General features: G+C 39.6%; 1 protein-coding gene across 6 annotated transcripts in view; it reads left to right on the forward strand.

Moving 5' to 3' along the window:
* The window catches only part of myripb (myosin VIIA and Rab interacting protein b), a 115,611-nt gene that overhangs the window by 76,236 nt on the left and 24,458 nt on the right, over positions 1-14,917 (forward strand). For all 6 annotated transcript variants that reach the window (XM_042399442.1, XM_042399445.1, XM_042399439.1 and 3 more), the window contains exon 4: positions 6,482-6,618. In XM_042399442.1, the coding sequence (XP_042255376.1) occupies positions 6,482-6,618 (137 nt within the window). The remainder of the gene's footprint in view (positions 1-6,481; positions 6,619-14,917) is intronic.

Genomic DNA, 14,917 nt, shown 5'->3' on the forward strand with positions numbered 1-14,917 from the left:
TGTTGTGCTGCAGTCTGGCAAAAGTTGAGCCGCTAAAGGTTCAACTTTTTTTCCAGATGACCCTATACTTGTTTTTGTCGGAGCCACCTGCATTTGCACCCCACTGTGTCGACAAAGGGGCCTCAAACTAAATGAGAGGGCTTTTTCAGTAAGACTAAAGTCAATCTGCATGTGACATAAGTCTCTTCATTACTGATGAGTCATTACATAGTGGTAGTAAGGCCTGAGGTATGCTTGACTTGAACTAGTTCATACGACTAGTTCAACTACAGGGAGAATGATGCACACTTTCAGACAGTCTCCTTTCAAATGCATTCATGGTGTTGCACTTGCTTGCATGTGCAAAAAATGGCTGAAGCGGCTGTAAACTTTCTCACCTCTGCACACCTGGCCAATCTCAAGCTGGCTTCAATATCGAATTGTTGCTCTCAGAAAGTTTCAAAAATTGTCACACACAGCCCACCCAATTACGACATCAGAAAGATGTGGGGCAAAGGGTTCTTTGACACTGTTCAACTATCTGACAAGCACTTTGTTTGAAGCATATCGAGCCCTTGAGCAGTGATTCTGTGCAGAACATTTTTGACAGAATGAACAAAGGTGAGGTGAGATCTCTCCGAAGCCTCTCTGAAGTAAGACAGTAATAAACTATTGTATTACAATACAAAGATAGGCACACTCCTCGTCCTCATCTACAGTGGTGAAAGTATGATCTATTGCTGTGTCTGGATGCACTGATACCGGTATATCAAGTCTCAGATATTACCTAAAATAGGAAATTGTACAGTATTGAAGAATTTCTATAAAACTCCTGTTGTGAGTTTTATGCAACATTTCAGATATTAAACCCCATTCACTTTCGCTTTCTGCCTCGCCCATACAGAGAATAATAGATGTCTCAAATGGGGGGAAATTGATTATTTAGTGCTTGTTGTCACACTTCTGTAAGGGTCAAGGTCTAATCCTGTTTTTCATTGATTAAAACATATTTAAAATCAGTATTTGCGGTGTAAAAGCAAATACTGGTTGCACAGATCTGACCGTCAAACCCCTAAAAATCAGGACCACTGCTTAGAAAACCACAGTGTGAGCAGCTGTGTAATTCTTTTTGGTCCCTCTATCCATGCTCTGTCTGAGAGCACTTTGTCCAAATATGACTCATTCCCCAGTCCCTCATACTGTGCCACGGGCTCCTGCTGCTGACACATTCATCTGTAACACCCTGGATAGTAAAGGTCTGCAGACAGAGCAGGGTGATAAAGAGGAAGAGGAAAACAGAGGAAAAGACAGAGCAAGGGAGAGAGTAAAGTTGACAGCTCTAGGTCTTGAAGGGAAAGCTCATAGGAGGAAGAGATGGCAGAGTAAATTGCTTGACCGCTGCCTGGAGCCGAGCTGCTCCTAAATTTAGACTTTTTAAAGACGCAGGTAAGTGAAGTGGATGCAGCAGCATTTCCGATCCGAACGTACCGTTGAACGCTGTGCTGCATGCAAATGTGTCTGCTCTCTGACCTGAGGTCTGTTTATTTAATGACCCTCCGCTCTGCATGAGGGAGCCTGCCAACTGCTGGGTTAACTATGAAACAGAGAGAGATACTTGGTGTTTTTATAGACCCCTCACATATGGTCACACATTGTGCTGTAAGTTCACAAATTCTCTCTCAACTTAAGCGAGTCTTACTTCAAATGAATTAATATTCTGAGTAAGTAGCACACAGTGTGTTGTTTTATTTGGTGCATTGCCTGTGTGTACACGCACAAAGCTGAGGTGTGTTTTTAAACTATGCTGTAATGCGTACAGTTTATATACAGGAACATACACTGTAGCTGTTCTTGGCATTAAGAATCACTGCAGAGTGTCTCTAACGGGTGCAATCATTTTAATCTTCTGGCATCATGAGCATCACATCTGCACTATGAAAACTAAAAATAAACACAAAAATTGCTGCTTGTTAACCTTTTCACTTAAGATAAGTATAGTAGGTTGTAAACAAATCATATAAATTTGTAATTATTATGTTTTATTACATATGCTGCACATTAAATGACATGTTAAACAACTCAAAAATTTAAAAAACACATGTATTGACAACAATGAGTAATTTAGTATTGCTAAATTAGCATATGCAATGCTTCTGGCACCAGATAATGACACTGTAACTTTCAATAATATTGCATGTAACCATTTTACAGCCTTTAAGTTTCTTACCTGTTTATACACAGAGCCAAATATTACATACCTCACTACGTTTACCTCTGCTTTAGCTCTTTAGATTCCTGAGCTCAGTGTATTATTATACACCTATGTGAGTGACTCACCATGAATGAATAAATGAGCTTGTAGTCATTGACACACACACAGGCACACATATACACACACACTTAACCACTAAACCAGGAAGGCAGAAATTAAAAGAGACAAAGGCTTAATGAACACAAGAGCATCTCTCACCACCTTATATTTATTATACACATGAGCTCTTTCCATATTTCCTTTCCTGCCAATCTGAATGGCAATCACAGAGCCACAGGCAGGAGATCAATATTCCAAAGGTTATGTGCAGGACAGCTGCTGTGAGAGACTTGTTTTCCTGCCTGTTGCAAACCAGACGCTGTTTTAAATCACACGGACAGGTTGGTAAGGCTGTTCCTCAGGTCTGCTGAAATTGGCTCATTGGCTTTTTAGCAGTTGACCCACGACCTTGTATTTTGTCCTTCAGCCTGTTCTGCCAACACTGAATATATATATATATATATATATATATATATATATATATATATATATATATATATATATATATATATATATATATATATATATATATATATATATATATATATATATATATATATATATATATATATATATATATATATATATATACTGTACTTATTTTCTTTGGCAGGGGATGTGGATGAAAGGCCGCTAATTCTTGTGATGTCTCTTAGTGTCTTCTGGTCAAAGTTAATGAATATCAGTATGACTTTCTTATTCCTTCAAAAAAAAAACTTTTCATTAGAACAGAACAGAATAGTTTTATCCTTCGTACACAACAAAAGAGTTGGTATAAAGAAAGCAAGGCTGCGCTAGATATGATCACTCTTCCAGCTTTCACTCATTAAGACCTCACAACTCGAGGGCTTTAACTTCCTGAACATCAGGCTCTTTGATTTTACCCCGGAGCTGAGAACAATCTAATTTTTCGTCTTATTTTCTTCTATTAACAAGAACAGTCAGTCTGCGAGTCTTCAGAGGAGAATAGAGTCTATTTGATGTTCTGTTATAGTCAACCCCCACTCTTCTTTCCACTCCCTTTGCTCTTCTCTCCCCTCTCCCTATAGCAGCCTCAACAGAAGCTGAACCAATTCATTAGAAGGCTCAGAAAGTCAATTATGGTAATAGTTCCCTTTGCCAGATGAGGCGGGAACTCAGCAAAGCCAGATACTTTTTCTTGCATTTCTTCTATATGTTCTTCTATATATTTTATTTAGACCTCATTTAGATGTGCAAATCGATCTTCTCAAGTACAGAGGGCAAAAGTGCTGCAGTGAAGAGGAGAGGATGAGAGGGGAAGAGCTGGTTCCCAAGCTTCCACACACAGCCGGGCCAATGCGAGCAAAGAGATGATGGAGGAAGTGTAGACCCCAGTGTCAGGAGACCATCCACAGGAATCCCTCTTACTTATTCATGCAGCAGCCGAGCATCAGGGACTCTCCCAGCCTCATTATGAAATGTGTATTTGCAGAAGCTCAGGCAGCAGCGCAGCTCTTGCTTGAAAGCCTCTGCTTATCCACTCCACTCTCCTCCCTTCTTCCTCTCTTTTTTAGATTGCATCACTCTAGGGGAGCGATGTCATGCTTCAGTCATCGAGACGCCTCTGCTGTTGTCTTAAATCCCTCTCTCTCTCTCTCTGTCTCTCTTTCTTTTTTTTTTTATTTCTGAAAGGCAAAGCTTGGCTAATTTTAACAAGTTTGTGTAGCTGGCTTGGAAGGAAACAGATGCCTGAGCTGAAGTTTGCATTTACTTATCATCTGTTTATGTGCCAATCTGAGTGACAGGCAGGCAGAAGAATGAAAGCAATGCACCACTGTGAAGCTATAGATTTGAAGCCAAAACGTCCTGGAATGAGCTGAAATGAACATGTGGCAACACTGATTCTGCATACATTGACTCTTCAAGGATTTATGTGTGTGTGTGTGTGTGTGATCGTGCATGTTGCTCAGACACTCAGTTTAATTTAAAAGCTGATTAAGATTCCACTCAGATAACTGTACATACACTGGAACCTTGCAGCCTTTTCCTTTTTTTTTTCAATAGACCTTTCAGTTCAAAGGTCGCTCCCTGTGGCTCCATGCTCATTTCAGAGTACCGGTGGAACCTATTTGTATTTCTGCCTCACACTCTACGATGCCACCTCGGCACTCTGTTGCTATTCCAGATTCATTCCTGTGCCTTCTTGCTCGGGCCGAGAGGGAGATAAAAAAAAAAAGAGCATGCCTCTTCACTGGAGCTCGGCAGCTACCATTAGAGCGACTAGGTTGACCTGTGGCATGAAATTAAGGAGCTGAGGCCCATTGAGCAGCCCGGCTGATAGAGGCAGACTGAGATAATAAATCTACTGAGGAAGAGAGAGGGAGGGTAAGAAAGAGGGAGGGAGGGTGAGGATGGATGCGGTAGCCCGTGGAGCCTCAGGGGCACTCAGGATCCCTTTATGAGCGTGGCTATTTTCACCCTCTCCTTCAACAGCCTGTCTCTTCATTGAGCAGTGGCATCAACATGAACATGCACGCTCAAACACTCTGTCATGTACTGTGTCTACTCCCCCACTTTTTCCTCTGCTGTTTCATAAGCAGGGTTATTTGAGTCAGTCTTAGCAGGATTGGTGGTTACAGGAATAAAATGAAGGGGTACGCTGAGGACACTGAAATCAAAGCTCCCGTAAAGGACGAGGCTTAATGTATTCTATATTTTTGTTGTTGTCAACACATCCTATGAAAGGACCAAAATGACAGTCACCAGCCTCATCCTTTAAAGACAGGCTGCGTTGGCAGTGGTTCAACTAAAGGTGCTCTGTCATTCAAACACCCATGTGAAGGAAAAGAGTGATGTAATCAATCAAATCATAATCACCTGATCATATATGTTACACCATATTTCTTCATCAGTTGTTAAATACAAAATGTTAGTATAAAGAAGTGTATAATTTAAAGTTTTTTCATAATTTCAAGTCAGCAAATCACAAAAGAAAAAATCACGTTAAGTATTAAAAGTCCACTCATTTAATTAATTAATAAACTATGATGGTGCCTTAGACTAATTAACAAATGTTTAGTGTATAGTAAGCTGTCAGTGTGTGGATACTGCAGTAACACTTTACTTTAAGTGCCCCTGTTTAGCAGTATAGTAAAACACAGTTGTAAAAACATGAAATATGCCTTCATAGAAACACTCAAAAATGTCCTTATGTTTGCTTTTAACTACTTATAGTTTGTTATTAACCATTTATTTACTATTTTTATGCTTGTAAATGCTAAATTACAAGACTTATAGACAATATTCATACTGATCAACACTTACACTCATAAATATATGAATAACTTCATTTAAATATTGTGGTTGTGTGTGTGTTTGAGCGTGTGAGTGTTTCTGAAGGATGTTTTCCTGAAGGTGTGTCATCGGTTATGGTTCTTTAGTCTTAGCAATTCGACCTGTTTTTGTCTGAGAATTTTACAGTAAATCTGTCGAAGTGTGTTGCGTCTGTTCAGTGTTTCGAATGTGTGTGACAGTGGCATGAAAATGCAAAAGCAGAGCAGGAGGGGACTGCAAGATTAAGTTGGCAGAGTTTCATTCAATCCGACGCAACACTGGCGCAAAGGGAGCGCTTTTCTGAGGGCTTTTCATAACACACTCCATTATGAATTACCGCTTATGTAATCATCTGTTCTGTGCTGAGGTCTGACGGGTTGGCATTCAAACGTTGACCGGCCTCTCACCAAGAAATTAGGAAAAGCCTGTAAACGATGTGGCGTTCAGACCTGAAAACATGAGCATTCACCGCAGTCATACACACTGCTTGATTACTGCATAATAGCAAAGTACACAAATACTCTTCATCTCTTCAATACAGCCTCCACATACGTACCAGAGCCAATTATTTGCTTCAAATCATAGAACAAGACTTTAATCTGACAGCAAACATGAACCTGCATTAAAAATACACCTGCCTGGCTCTAAAGAGAAGAGAAGAATTTTCATTTTGTCTTAAAATGATTGAAAAAGTCTGGATAGCTGCACTTTAATCACCGAAAGATACTCAAATTAAGCAGATTTTAATGAAGTCTTGGCTTGAATTTAAAGTTATAATCCTGGTGTAGTTATAATACAGTCTGATTCCTGCCAGTTTCTTTGCCATCTGTTCTTTTTGACTTAATGTCATGTTTTCTGTCTTTCATCCCTCCTCCCTTCTTTCTTTCTTGTCTACAGGATTTTGAGGACACAGTCCCTTGAATGGTATTATAACAACGTGAAGAGTCGCTTCAAGAGGTTCGGCAGTGCCAAGGTTTTGAAGACTTTGTACAGAAAACACATTATCGAGAGAGGCGCTTTCTCTGATCTCCCAGGTAACTTCAGCCATTTTTAATCAGCCATGCATGGTCTCTGTTATGTTGCCACTCCTTTGCTGTTTATTTTTATCTATTATGATTCTCCTCTGCATTATCTTTTGATTGTAGAGCAGCCTCGTGTCTCTGTGCGATGTTCGTGTCAAGCTGTGATGAAAGCAATTTCACTGTTTTGGCCAGAGACTTAATATAACTCTTCCTCAACTCGGAAAAAATGAGGTTTCATTTGAGATTCAAGGTTCTGGTCAAACATTAAGAGTAAACACAGACAAGCTGACTTGATTGCTCATTAGTTTGTTTGTTCAATGATCACTCACGTTGTTTCACACATTTTGTTCTCTTGCTGACTGATTCACTTAATGACTTTCTCGCTGACATGTAGAAAGAAAGATTTTCCCACAGAAAAATACACATGACACACACATACATCTCCAGGATAAAGTTCAAGATGGATAATGCTTATGTGAAACTTGTCACTCTTTGCTCTTTCACTCTCCTTTCATGTTTAAATTTTATCGCAACATTATTTTTTGATTTAAGGAATCCAATTTCTTCCATAGCTTGGTTTACTTTGTAAAATACTTTTGCTATTGCACCTGTGAATGTGAATCAGTCATCCCTTGCTTGAGTGTGTGTGTGTTGTCTGTGCGCTGCTTTGTGTGTGAGCGCGTCAGCAGTGATGGTTTCCCCGCAGACGTGTCCTGCCAGTTTATCCCTGCGGTGGCTCAGGCCACTTTGCGTCCTCAGTGAATTGTTCCTGTGCAGGACAGCAGCAGGGCAGCTTTTATCCAGGCCCCCACCCCCAAGAGCACAAGAAAGCACAGAGGGGATAAATCAGGTCAGACTGGATGGGGTTGAGACGAGGGGATGTTTAGGAAATCGCTGAGACCACAAATAAAGGAAGTTTATTTTGGGCATGAAATGCAAAGTGAGACAAAAGTAATAGTAATAGTAAGCAATGATAAGAAAATACATCTGCTAACATGCAACCCACACAGTTTTGTGTGGCTATTACATTTTCCTCTCTGCAGACAGCACGTCTAGCCATTGTGAAACCCGACATAGCCATCTTGATGGCTAAAAAATAGCTAGAGTTGGCTCATCAGGGATCTAGAAATATGTTGGTCAGAAAGAAGCTTATCTTGCCTAATAACATGGTATGTTAGTTCAGTCTTTATTGTCCTGAGGATATTATTTTGCAGCAAGGCAGCATTAAAAACACATAAAGACAGTAAACACACACTAGTACGAAAGCCAAAGACTAAAACTAGATGACCATAGTTGTATTTCACTCTAGTCATCCTTCCAATACAGGACAATCATGATTTTTGTGGTAGCTGTAGCTTCTGCACTGCTATGTGAGTGTTTTCTGATTTCCTCTCCACTCCTCTCCTCCTCTACCTCTCCTGTTCCCTTTCCATTCTCTCCCTCTTTCCTCCATGTTTTGCTGGACTATTCTCCTCTCCTCTCCTCTCTTACATCATCTGGGGAGGAGGAAGGATTATATGACTGGGTTGCTGGTGTCCCATGCAGCTCACATGAGCCCAACAGATTATACAGCTTTCAATTCTCAAATACTCGCTGCTCCTGCTAACTGGCTAGCTGACTGGCCAGCTTGCCATACGATTATGGATATACTGTGATGTGTGTGCATGTGTATGTTGCTTGTGTGTATATGGATATTAAAGCTTAAAGGGGCTGTAAGTGATATCAGCATTTTGACTAACTTCCTGTCTGTTCTTGCCGTTAGCACTCCCTTCCCTCCTCCCTACATCACCACATGAACATGCGGCAGTCTTCACCACAGCAATATTAGGCAAATCTGTTCATCTGTTTAGCTACTGCAGAGTAAAATATGGCTTATCTATCAAGATGTAGTATGGCTAGCTGCGCATCGCTTTCCAACCCCTTTCAAAACTTTTAGATTTTTCCACCAATCGAAGGCCACACCAATATAAATGGGGGTCTTACATGACTCCTGTCTCTCTTTTTTCCTGGCAACTTTCTTTCTTCTTTCTTTTCTTCAGCCGTATGGATTTGCTTGGTATATTGGTTGTGTAAGCTGTTCTTGGCAGCGCTGGAATGGGTAGCTTCACCTGTTCTGCCATGGTCAATCATACTGAAAATCTGCTGCCTGCCTATGAACACGCAGAGAGGACTGCCTCTTTGTGGAGTTCTCTCTCCTGATTGGATAAAGTGGGAACAGGATATCAGAAAATGTATTTTCTGTTTACTGTAGAGTAGAGGGACTGGGAGACCCATGTTAATGACCACACTATATCAGTGATGGCTGTCAGAATGTAGAGCTATTTAACATTTATTTTAACAAAAAAATATTGCCCACAGCACCTTTAAGTCAGATATTGTCTTTGTATGTAGGTAAACATAACATGTATTGGTTGGTAAAGATTTTTCCCTGAGTTATGGTATCATATCTTTCCATTTTGTGTTTTCTTGTGTGTGTTTATATTGAAATATCTTGTTGATTCCATCCCTCAACCTTCATGTGATTTATCAAACTGTCCACAAGAAGCCAAGGCTACATCCAGCAAAAATATGATGGAGTTTTTAATGTATTTGAATGAAAGAAAATGCCTTTTAAAACCTCTTTTGTTGCGAATAATTTACCTTGTGAGGCAGCTGGATTCGCAAAATTACGACATCACAAAGATCACGAGAGAATCCATGTTGTCACGCTTCAAGTTATGCGCTTGTGTCCGAACCACCAGTGGTTTGGACCAATCAGCATCGCAAATCCAGCTGCCTCCAAGGTAAGACAGTGATAGACTGATGGTTCATCCAATCACCTGCCAAGTATTTTTTGAAAGTGCTTGCCTTTTTGCAAACCGTTTCCAAGTACGACTTCTCAGATGGTTCTGTGTAACAAACCATCTGGCGCATCAGGTTAGCAAATAATGGGACAGGTGCAAGTATATCACAGTAACAGATTATCATGATGGATATGTCAAGAGTTACCTGTGAATGTGAATAAGTCCAGTCATCCCTCACTTTAGTGTGTGTGTGTTTTCCGTGCGTGACATGCTGCTTTGTGTGTGAGCGTGTCACCGGTGATGGTTTACCCGCAGACATGTCCTGCCAGTTTATCCCTGCGGTGGCTCAGGCCACTTTGCGTCCTCAGTTAATTGTTCATGTGCAGGACAGCAGCAGGGCAGCTTTTATCCAGCCTCCGCCCCCCCCACCCACCCCACCCCCGAGAGCACAAGAGAGCACAGAGGGGATAAATCAGGTCAGACTTGAGGGGAAACTGGATGAGGTTGAGATGAGGGAATGTTTAGGAATTCACCAAGACCACAACTGAGGGAAGTTTATCTTGGGCTTGAAATGCAAAGTGAGACAAAAGTAATAGTAAGCAATGATAAGAAAATACATCTGCTAACATGCAAGCCACACAATAGAGGAATACTATAAATAGCTGGCAATGCTAAATCTCTGTTATTATAGCAATGCTATTACATTTTCCTCTCAGCAGACAGCACGTCTAGCCATTGTGAAACCCGACATAGCCATCTTGATGGCTAAAAAATAGCTAGTGTTGGCTCATTGGGGATCTAGAAATATGTTGGTCAGAAAGAAGCTTATGTTGCCTAATAACATGGTATGTTAGTTCAGTCTTTATTGTCCTGAGGATATTATTTAGCAACAAGGCAGCATTAAAAACATTACACATAAAAACAATAAACACACACTAACAGGAAAGCCAAAGAACTAGATGAACATGGTTGAATTGAAGGACAATCATGATTTTTTTGTTGTAGCTGTAGCTTCTGCGCTGCTACGTGAGTGTTTTCTGATTTCCTCTCCACTCCACTTCCCCAATCATCTCTCCTCCTCTCCCTCTCCTGTCCCCTTTCCACTCTCTACCTTTTTCCTCCATGTTTTGCTGGACTATTCTCCTCTCCTCTCCTCTCTTACATCATCTGGGGAGGAGGAAGGATTATATGACTGGGTTGCTGGTGTCCCATGCAGCTCACATGAGCCCAACAGATTATACAGCTTTCAATTCTCAAATACTCGCATCGCCACTATCTGGCTAACTGACTGGCCAGCTTGCAATATGATTATGGATATACTGTGATGTGTGTGCATGTGTATGTTGCTTGTGTGTACTATATATGGATATCAAAGCTTAAGTCGGATATTGTCTGTGTATATAGGAAAACATACGATTTATTGGCTGGTAAAGAGAGAGTTATGATATCATTTCTTTCCATTTTATGCTTTCCTGTGTGTGTGTTTACACTGAAATATCTTGTTGATTCCATCCTTCACCCTTCACGTGATACATCAAACTGTCAAGAGGAAGCCAAGGCTACAACCAGCAAAAATAGGATTGGGTTTTTAATTCATCTGAATTGAAGAAAATGCCTTTTAAAACTTATTTTGTGGCAAATAATGGGACAGGCACAAGTGTTTTGACAAGTATATCACAGTAACAGATTATCATGATGGATATATCAAGATTTCTGTGCTTTCAACTAAACAGAAAACAATGAGACTTTACCCCAAGCAAGGAAATCAGCACTAGATTGGAAAAAAATCAATTAGATAAAGATGTTGCTCGTTAACAAACTGATGTTACACCATCCTGTTTGGTCTTTGCCCTGAGAGGAAAAGCTTTTATAATGTAGCCCAGAAACTCTGCCAGCGTCTTAATACTGGTCTCCTCTCTTCATGCATATAGAAAAGCGGCCACACGGGAATGTAAAACAATGTCATAAATATTCCCATCTATATGTGAAAGATAGGCTGCCTTTATATGTACCCCAGTTAAAAATGTCTTATTTCTTTATTTATCACCAAGGGACCAGTGCTAGTGAAATCAATTGTACGCCAGTGTGAAATGGCAGCTGACATGACAGTCAGCAAGAGAGATGTGACTGTTTTACATCTATCATGTCCCCAGAGAGAATGTGTGACCTTCAAACCAACAGGCGGTGAAGAAGGAGAGAGCGATTTGTACTTTCATGTCTGTCATCTCCGGTGGAAGGGAGAAACGAATACTCTTCGCCTAGAGGGTTTTCTCATTAAACATGGATTAAGTGTTTGTGGATAGTTAAACCATATAAAGAAGAACAAATATATCAGAGAAGAAAAAGAGAAGGTTTTAAGGGAATCATCCATCTTTTTTACTTTCTGCGTGAACAGCTAAATTTCCCTTTTTTCAGACCTCACCCAAGAACCTCTCTCATTAAGTGGATCGGCAGATGCCAAGCACTCATCTGAGTACCTATTAAATTAGTAATTAACGCCTTTGACGGCAGTATAGCATGAAATGAAGCAAATAAATGTGCAGCACTTGTGTTTACTCATACATTAATCTATCCTGAACGCCACATTATTAAACACTCTCAGGCTGTGGTGGATGAGAGGCTATACGTGTCAACATACTGAAATTATTAGATGTGACAGAAAACAGTGGAGCCACTGTAGTGTCCTGGAAAAAAAAAGGTTAGAGGAAGAAACAGTTCTTTGAAGTAAAACAAGCACATGTCACTTTTTTTAAATGAAATAAATCAATACAGTATTAATTCTTATCATTGCAAGTGTCTAAACACATTGATTTTGGATTTGTGTATGTCAATAAGAGTAAAAAACAATATGTAAGTTTGTTACTTTAAATACACCCCATTGAAAGGAATAGACTGACATTTTGGGAAATGCACTTATTCACCTTCTGGCGTAGAGTTTGATAAAAATACAGCTCGGATATTTGTCCATTTAGTATAAAGCTACAGCCAGCAGCCGGTTAGCTTAGCTTGGCACAAAGACTGAAAACTGGGCAAAACAGCTAGCCTGGCTATGTCCAAATTTAACAATATTCACCTACCAGCACCTCCAAAGCCCACTTATTAACACTGTATATAGTTTGTTTAATCCACAAAAGTGTTAAAATGTTGCATAGTATTTTTACAGGGGAGGATTATGTGCTGGGCAACCTCACAGTGACAATAGTCTCCAGGAAGTTACTGCAACAGGCCAAAAAATAATTTTCTCACATAACTCCCCCCGTAAAACCACAGAGTGTCATTTGTACACTTTGATTTTTGTACAGATTAAACAAATGTAATGTGTTAATCAATCTTCTTATCTAACGCTCAGCAAGAAGAGTGTTTCCTAAAATGTCAAACTATTCCTTTAAAGAGTGTGCATTCAGTTTTGAATACACACTATGAGCCCAAATTGCAGATATTACTGGTGGCTCAGCATCTCTCTAAAATGTATTTTATTTTTGTTTCCACCGTGATAAATTGATATAAGCACACAAGCTAATACTTGTACATTTTCTAACGGCTCAGCTGTTCATTTAATATCTCCATCACCGTGTAATTCTTATACATCACTTTCTACCACTCTAGTCTGGTTTAATGGTACAGCATCATGAAATTTGCCATGAAATGCAATGTGATGAGTCTGTTATGAAGTACCAAAAGCTGGAATGATGTTTTTTTTTAAACCTCATTCATCTCAAACGAGGGATTATGGTTGTCCCACTTTTCTCCTGCCCTTTGTATTTGCCCTCACATCCCTCCAAATGTCTGTGGGAGGATTCCCACCTATCCAATAAGATAACGGTGACTTTAGAAATGTCAAACATATCATCACCTTCAAACATTGCTATTCTCTCTTGTGAGAACATTGAGAAAGAAGAGAAGCAGAGAAAAAAGGAGTGCCATGTTTTGAAAGTTTTTATTGCTGCAGTCGCCTTTTCAATATGATAAAGAAAGAGTTAATGTCCTTGTGTGTTTGCACTATATGTTTGGCTTTAATACAAAAGACACAATCAGAACTGATAGCATCAAATAATGCAGTGATGCACTTTATTATCTGGTAAGATATGATTCACTTATGTATAAGTTATGTCTCTGTAAGTTATCTGTTATCTCTGTAAGACAGAAGCAAAAAGGAAGTGTTTTCACTGTATGTGCTTTGTGTTTGCTTGTGTTTGTATGTTCTGTGTGCAGGTTTTGACGTATAGGTCTACAGTCAATAAAAGGATGTGTAGAAAAATTGTCACCAGAGAAATCACTAGAGATCATGTACTAAGTTGAGTTGTAAAAATGTGAGTTTTTAATTGAGTTTGGCTGAAAATTGGTGGTCAGATTGCTCTTGGATCAGTAATTGCATGTTTATCGTCATTTGATTTTTGTCTCTGTCACTCTGTGAGCTGGTGTCAAAGTCTGACATGTGGGGCTTTTGTTTGAGCTGCTTAACAGCTTTGTATGATATTTTTTTGTCAAATCGAACCCAGAGGATAAAGAATAAACAAAATGTTACAGAGCCTGCCACCTTTCAAGTGACATCATCGCTGAGTTTTAATTGATAATCACTCATAAAAGCCAGAGATTTACAAGGAAAAAATGAAAAAGAAAATGGGAAGGAAAAATACATAAATACACAAATGCAGATAAATTTACCCAAGTTGAATAAGGGATTAAGGGAAAAATACATTTTCAGGGGCAATATGAAAAAAGGGAATCCAAATATGAGGAAATGAAAGCGTATGATGGATTTGGTGTCTCTGAAGCTCAGGTATGAATGGATTTTAGCAATATCCCTTTTGACAGAAGACTTAGTGTTGTCAGAGAAGAGACTTTAAATCAATTCGCAGATTGTCAGGGCCGATGATAAGGATCTCCGTTTTATCTAAATTTAATTGAAAGAAGTTAGCAGACATCCAGTTTTTTTATATATTTTATGGTGGACAAGCTAGTCTTGTGAGGTTTTCAGGCCCTAATTCAACTTGGGTGAATTCTACATGTAGATGTGGATCATCAGCATAAAAATGGTAGGCCATGCAATGCCTACGAATGAATCATGTAGTTGGAGAAATATAATGAAAATAGAATTGGTCCCAGAAAAGAGCCTTGGGGCACTCCAAAGTTTGCAGTTTGACAAGTAAGAGGTGAACTGTTGGAGGGTAATCCTCCACTGATTGCCTTCTAATCTGTATTTGTGTTTCTGAAATCCTAGTTCGCTCTTCGGACCAGCTTTTATTTTATGTTACTTCGCTGGACAAGCAGCTGCAAGAGTTGCCATTTTGTGTGGACCGAACAAGGTCAGATAATGAATCTCCAATTCATTAACTTTTTTTTGCTTCTGGACCATAATTACAGCTTTTGTGAGCAGCAAAGCCAAATGAATTCAAATAAAACACTGCTTTCATGAGAACTGACAGCAGTATTCTTTCATAACCAAGAAAAGTGAGTCAGTGCCAGGACAATAGAGACAGTGACCTTGTTCTGCCTCTTTCCTGCTCTGCCAAAAGAGCAAAGCAGAA

Source organism: Thunnus maccoyii, chromosome 21 (genome assembly GCF_910596095.1).
Source record: "Thunnus maccoyii chromosome 21, fThuMac1.1, whole genome shotgun sequence".
Lineage (NCBI taxonomy): Eukaryota > Metazoa > Chordata > Actinopteri > Scombriformes > Scombridae > Thunnus > Thunnus maccoyii.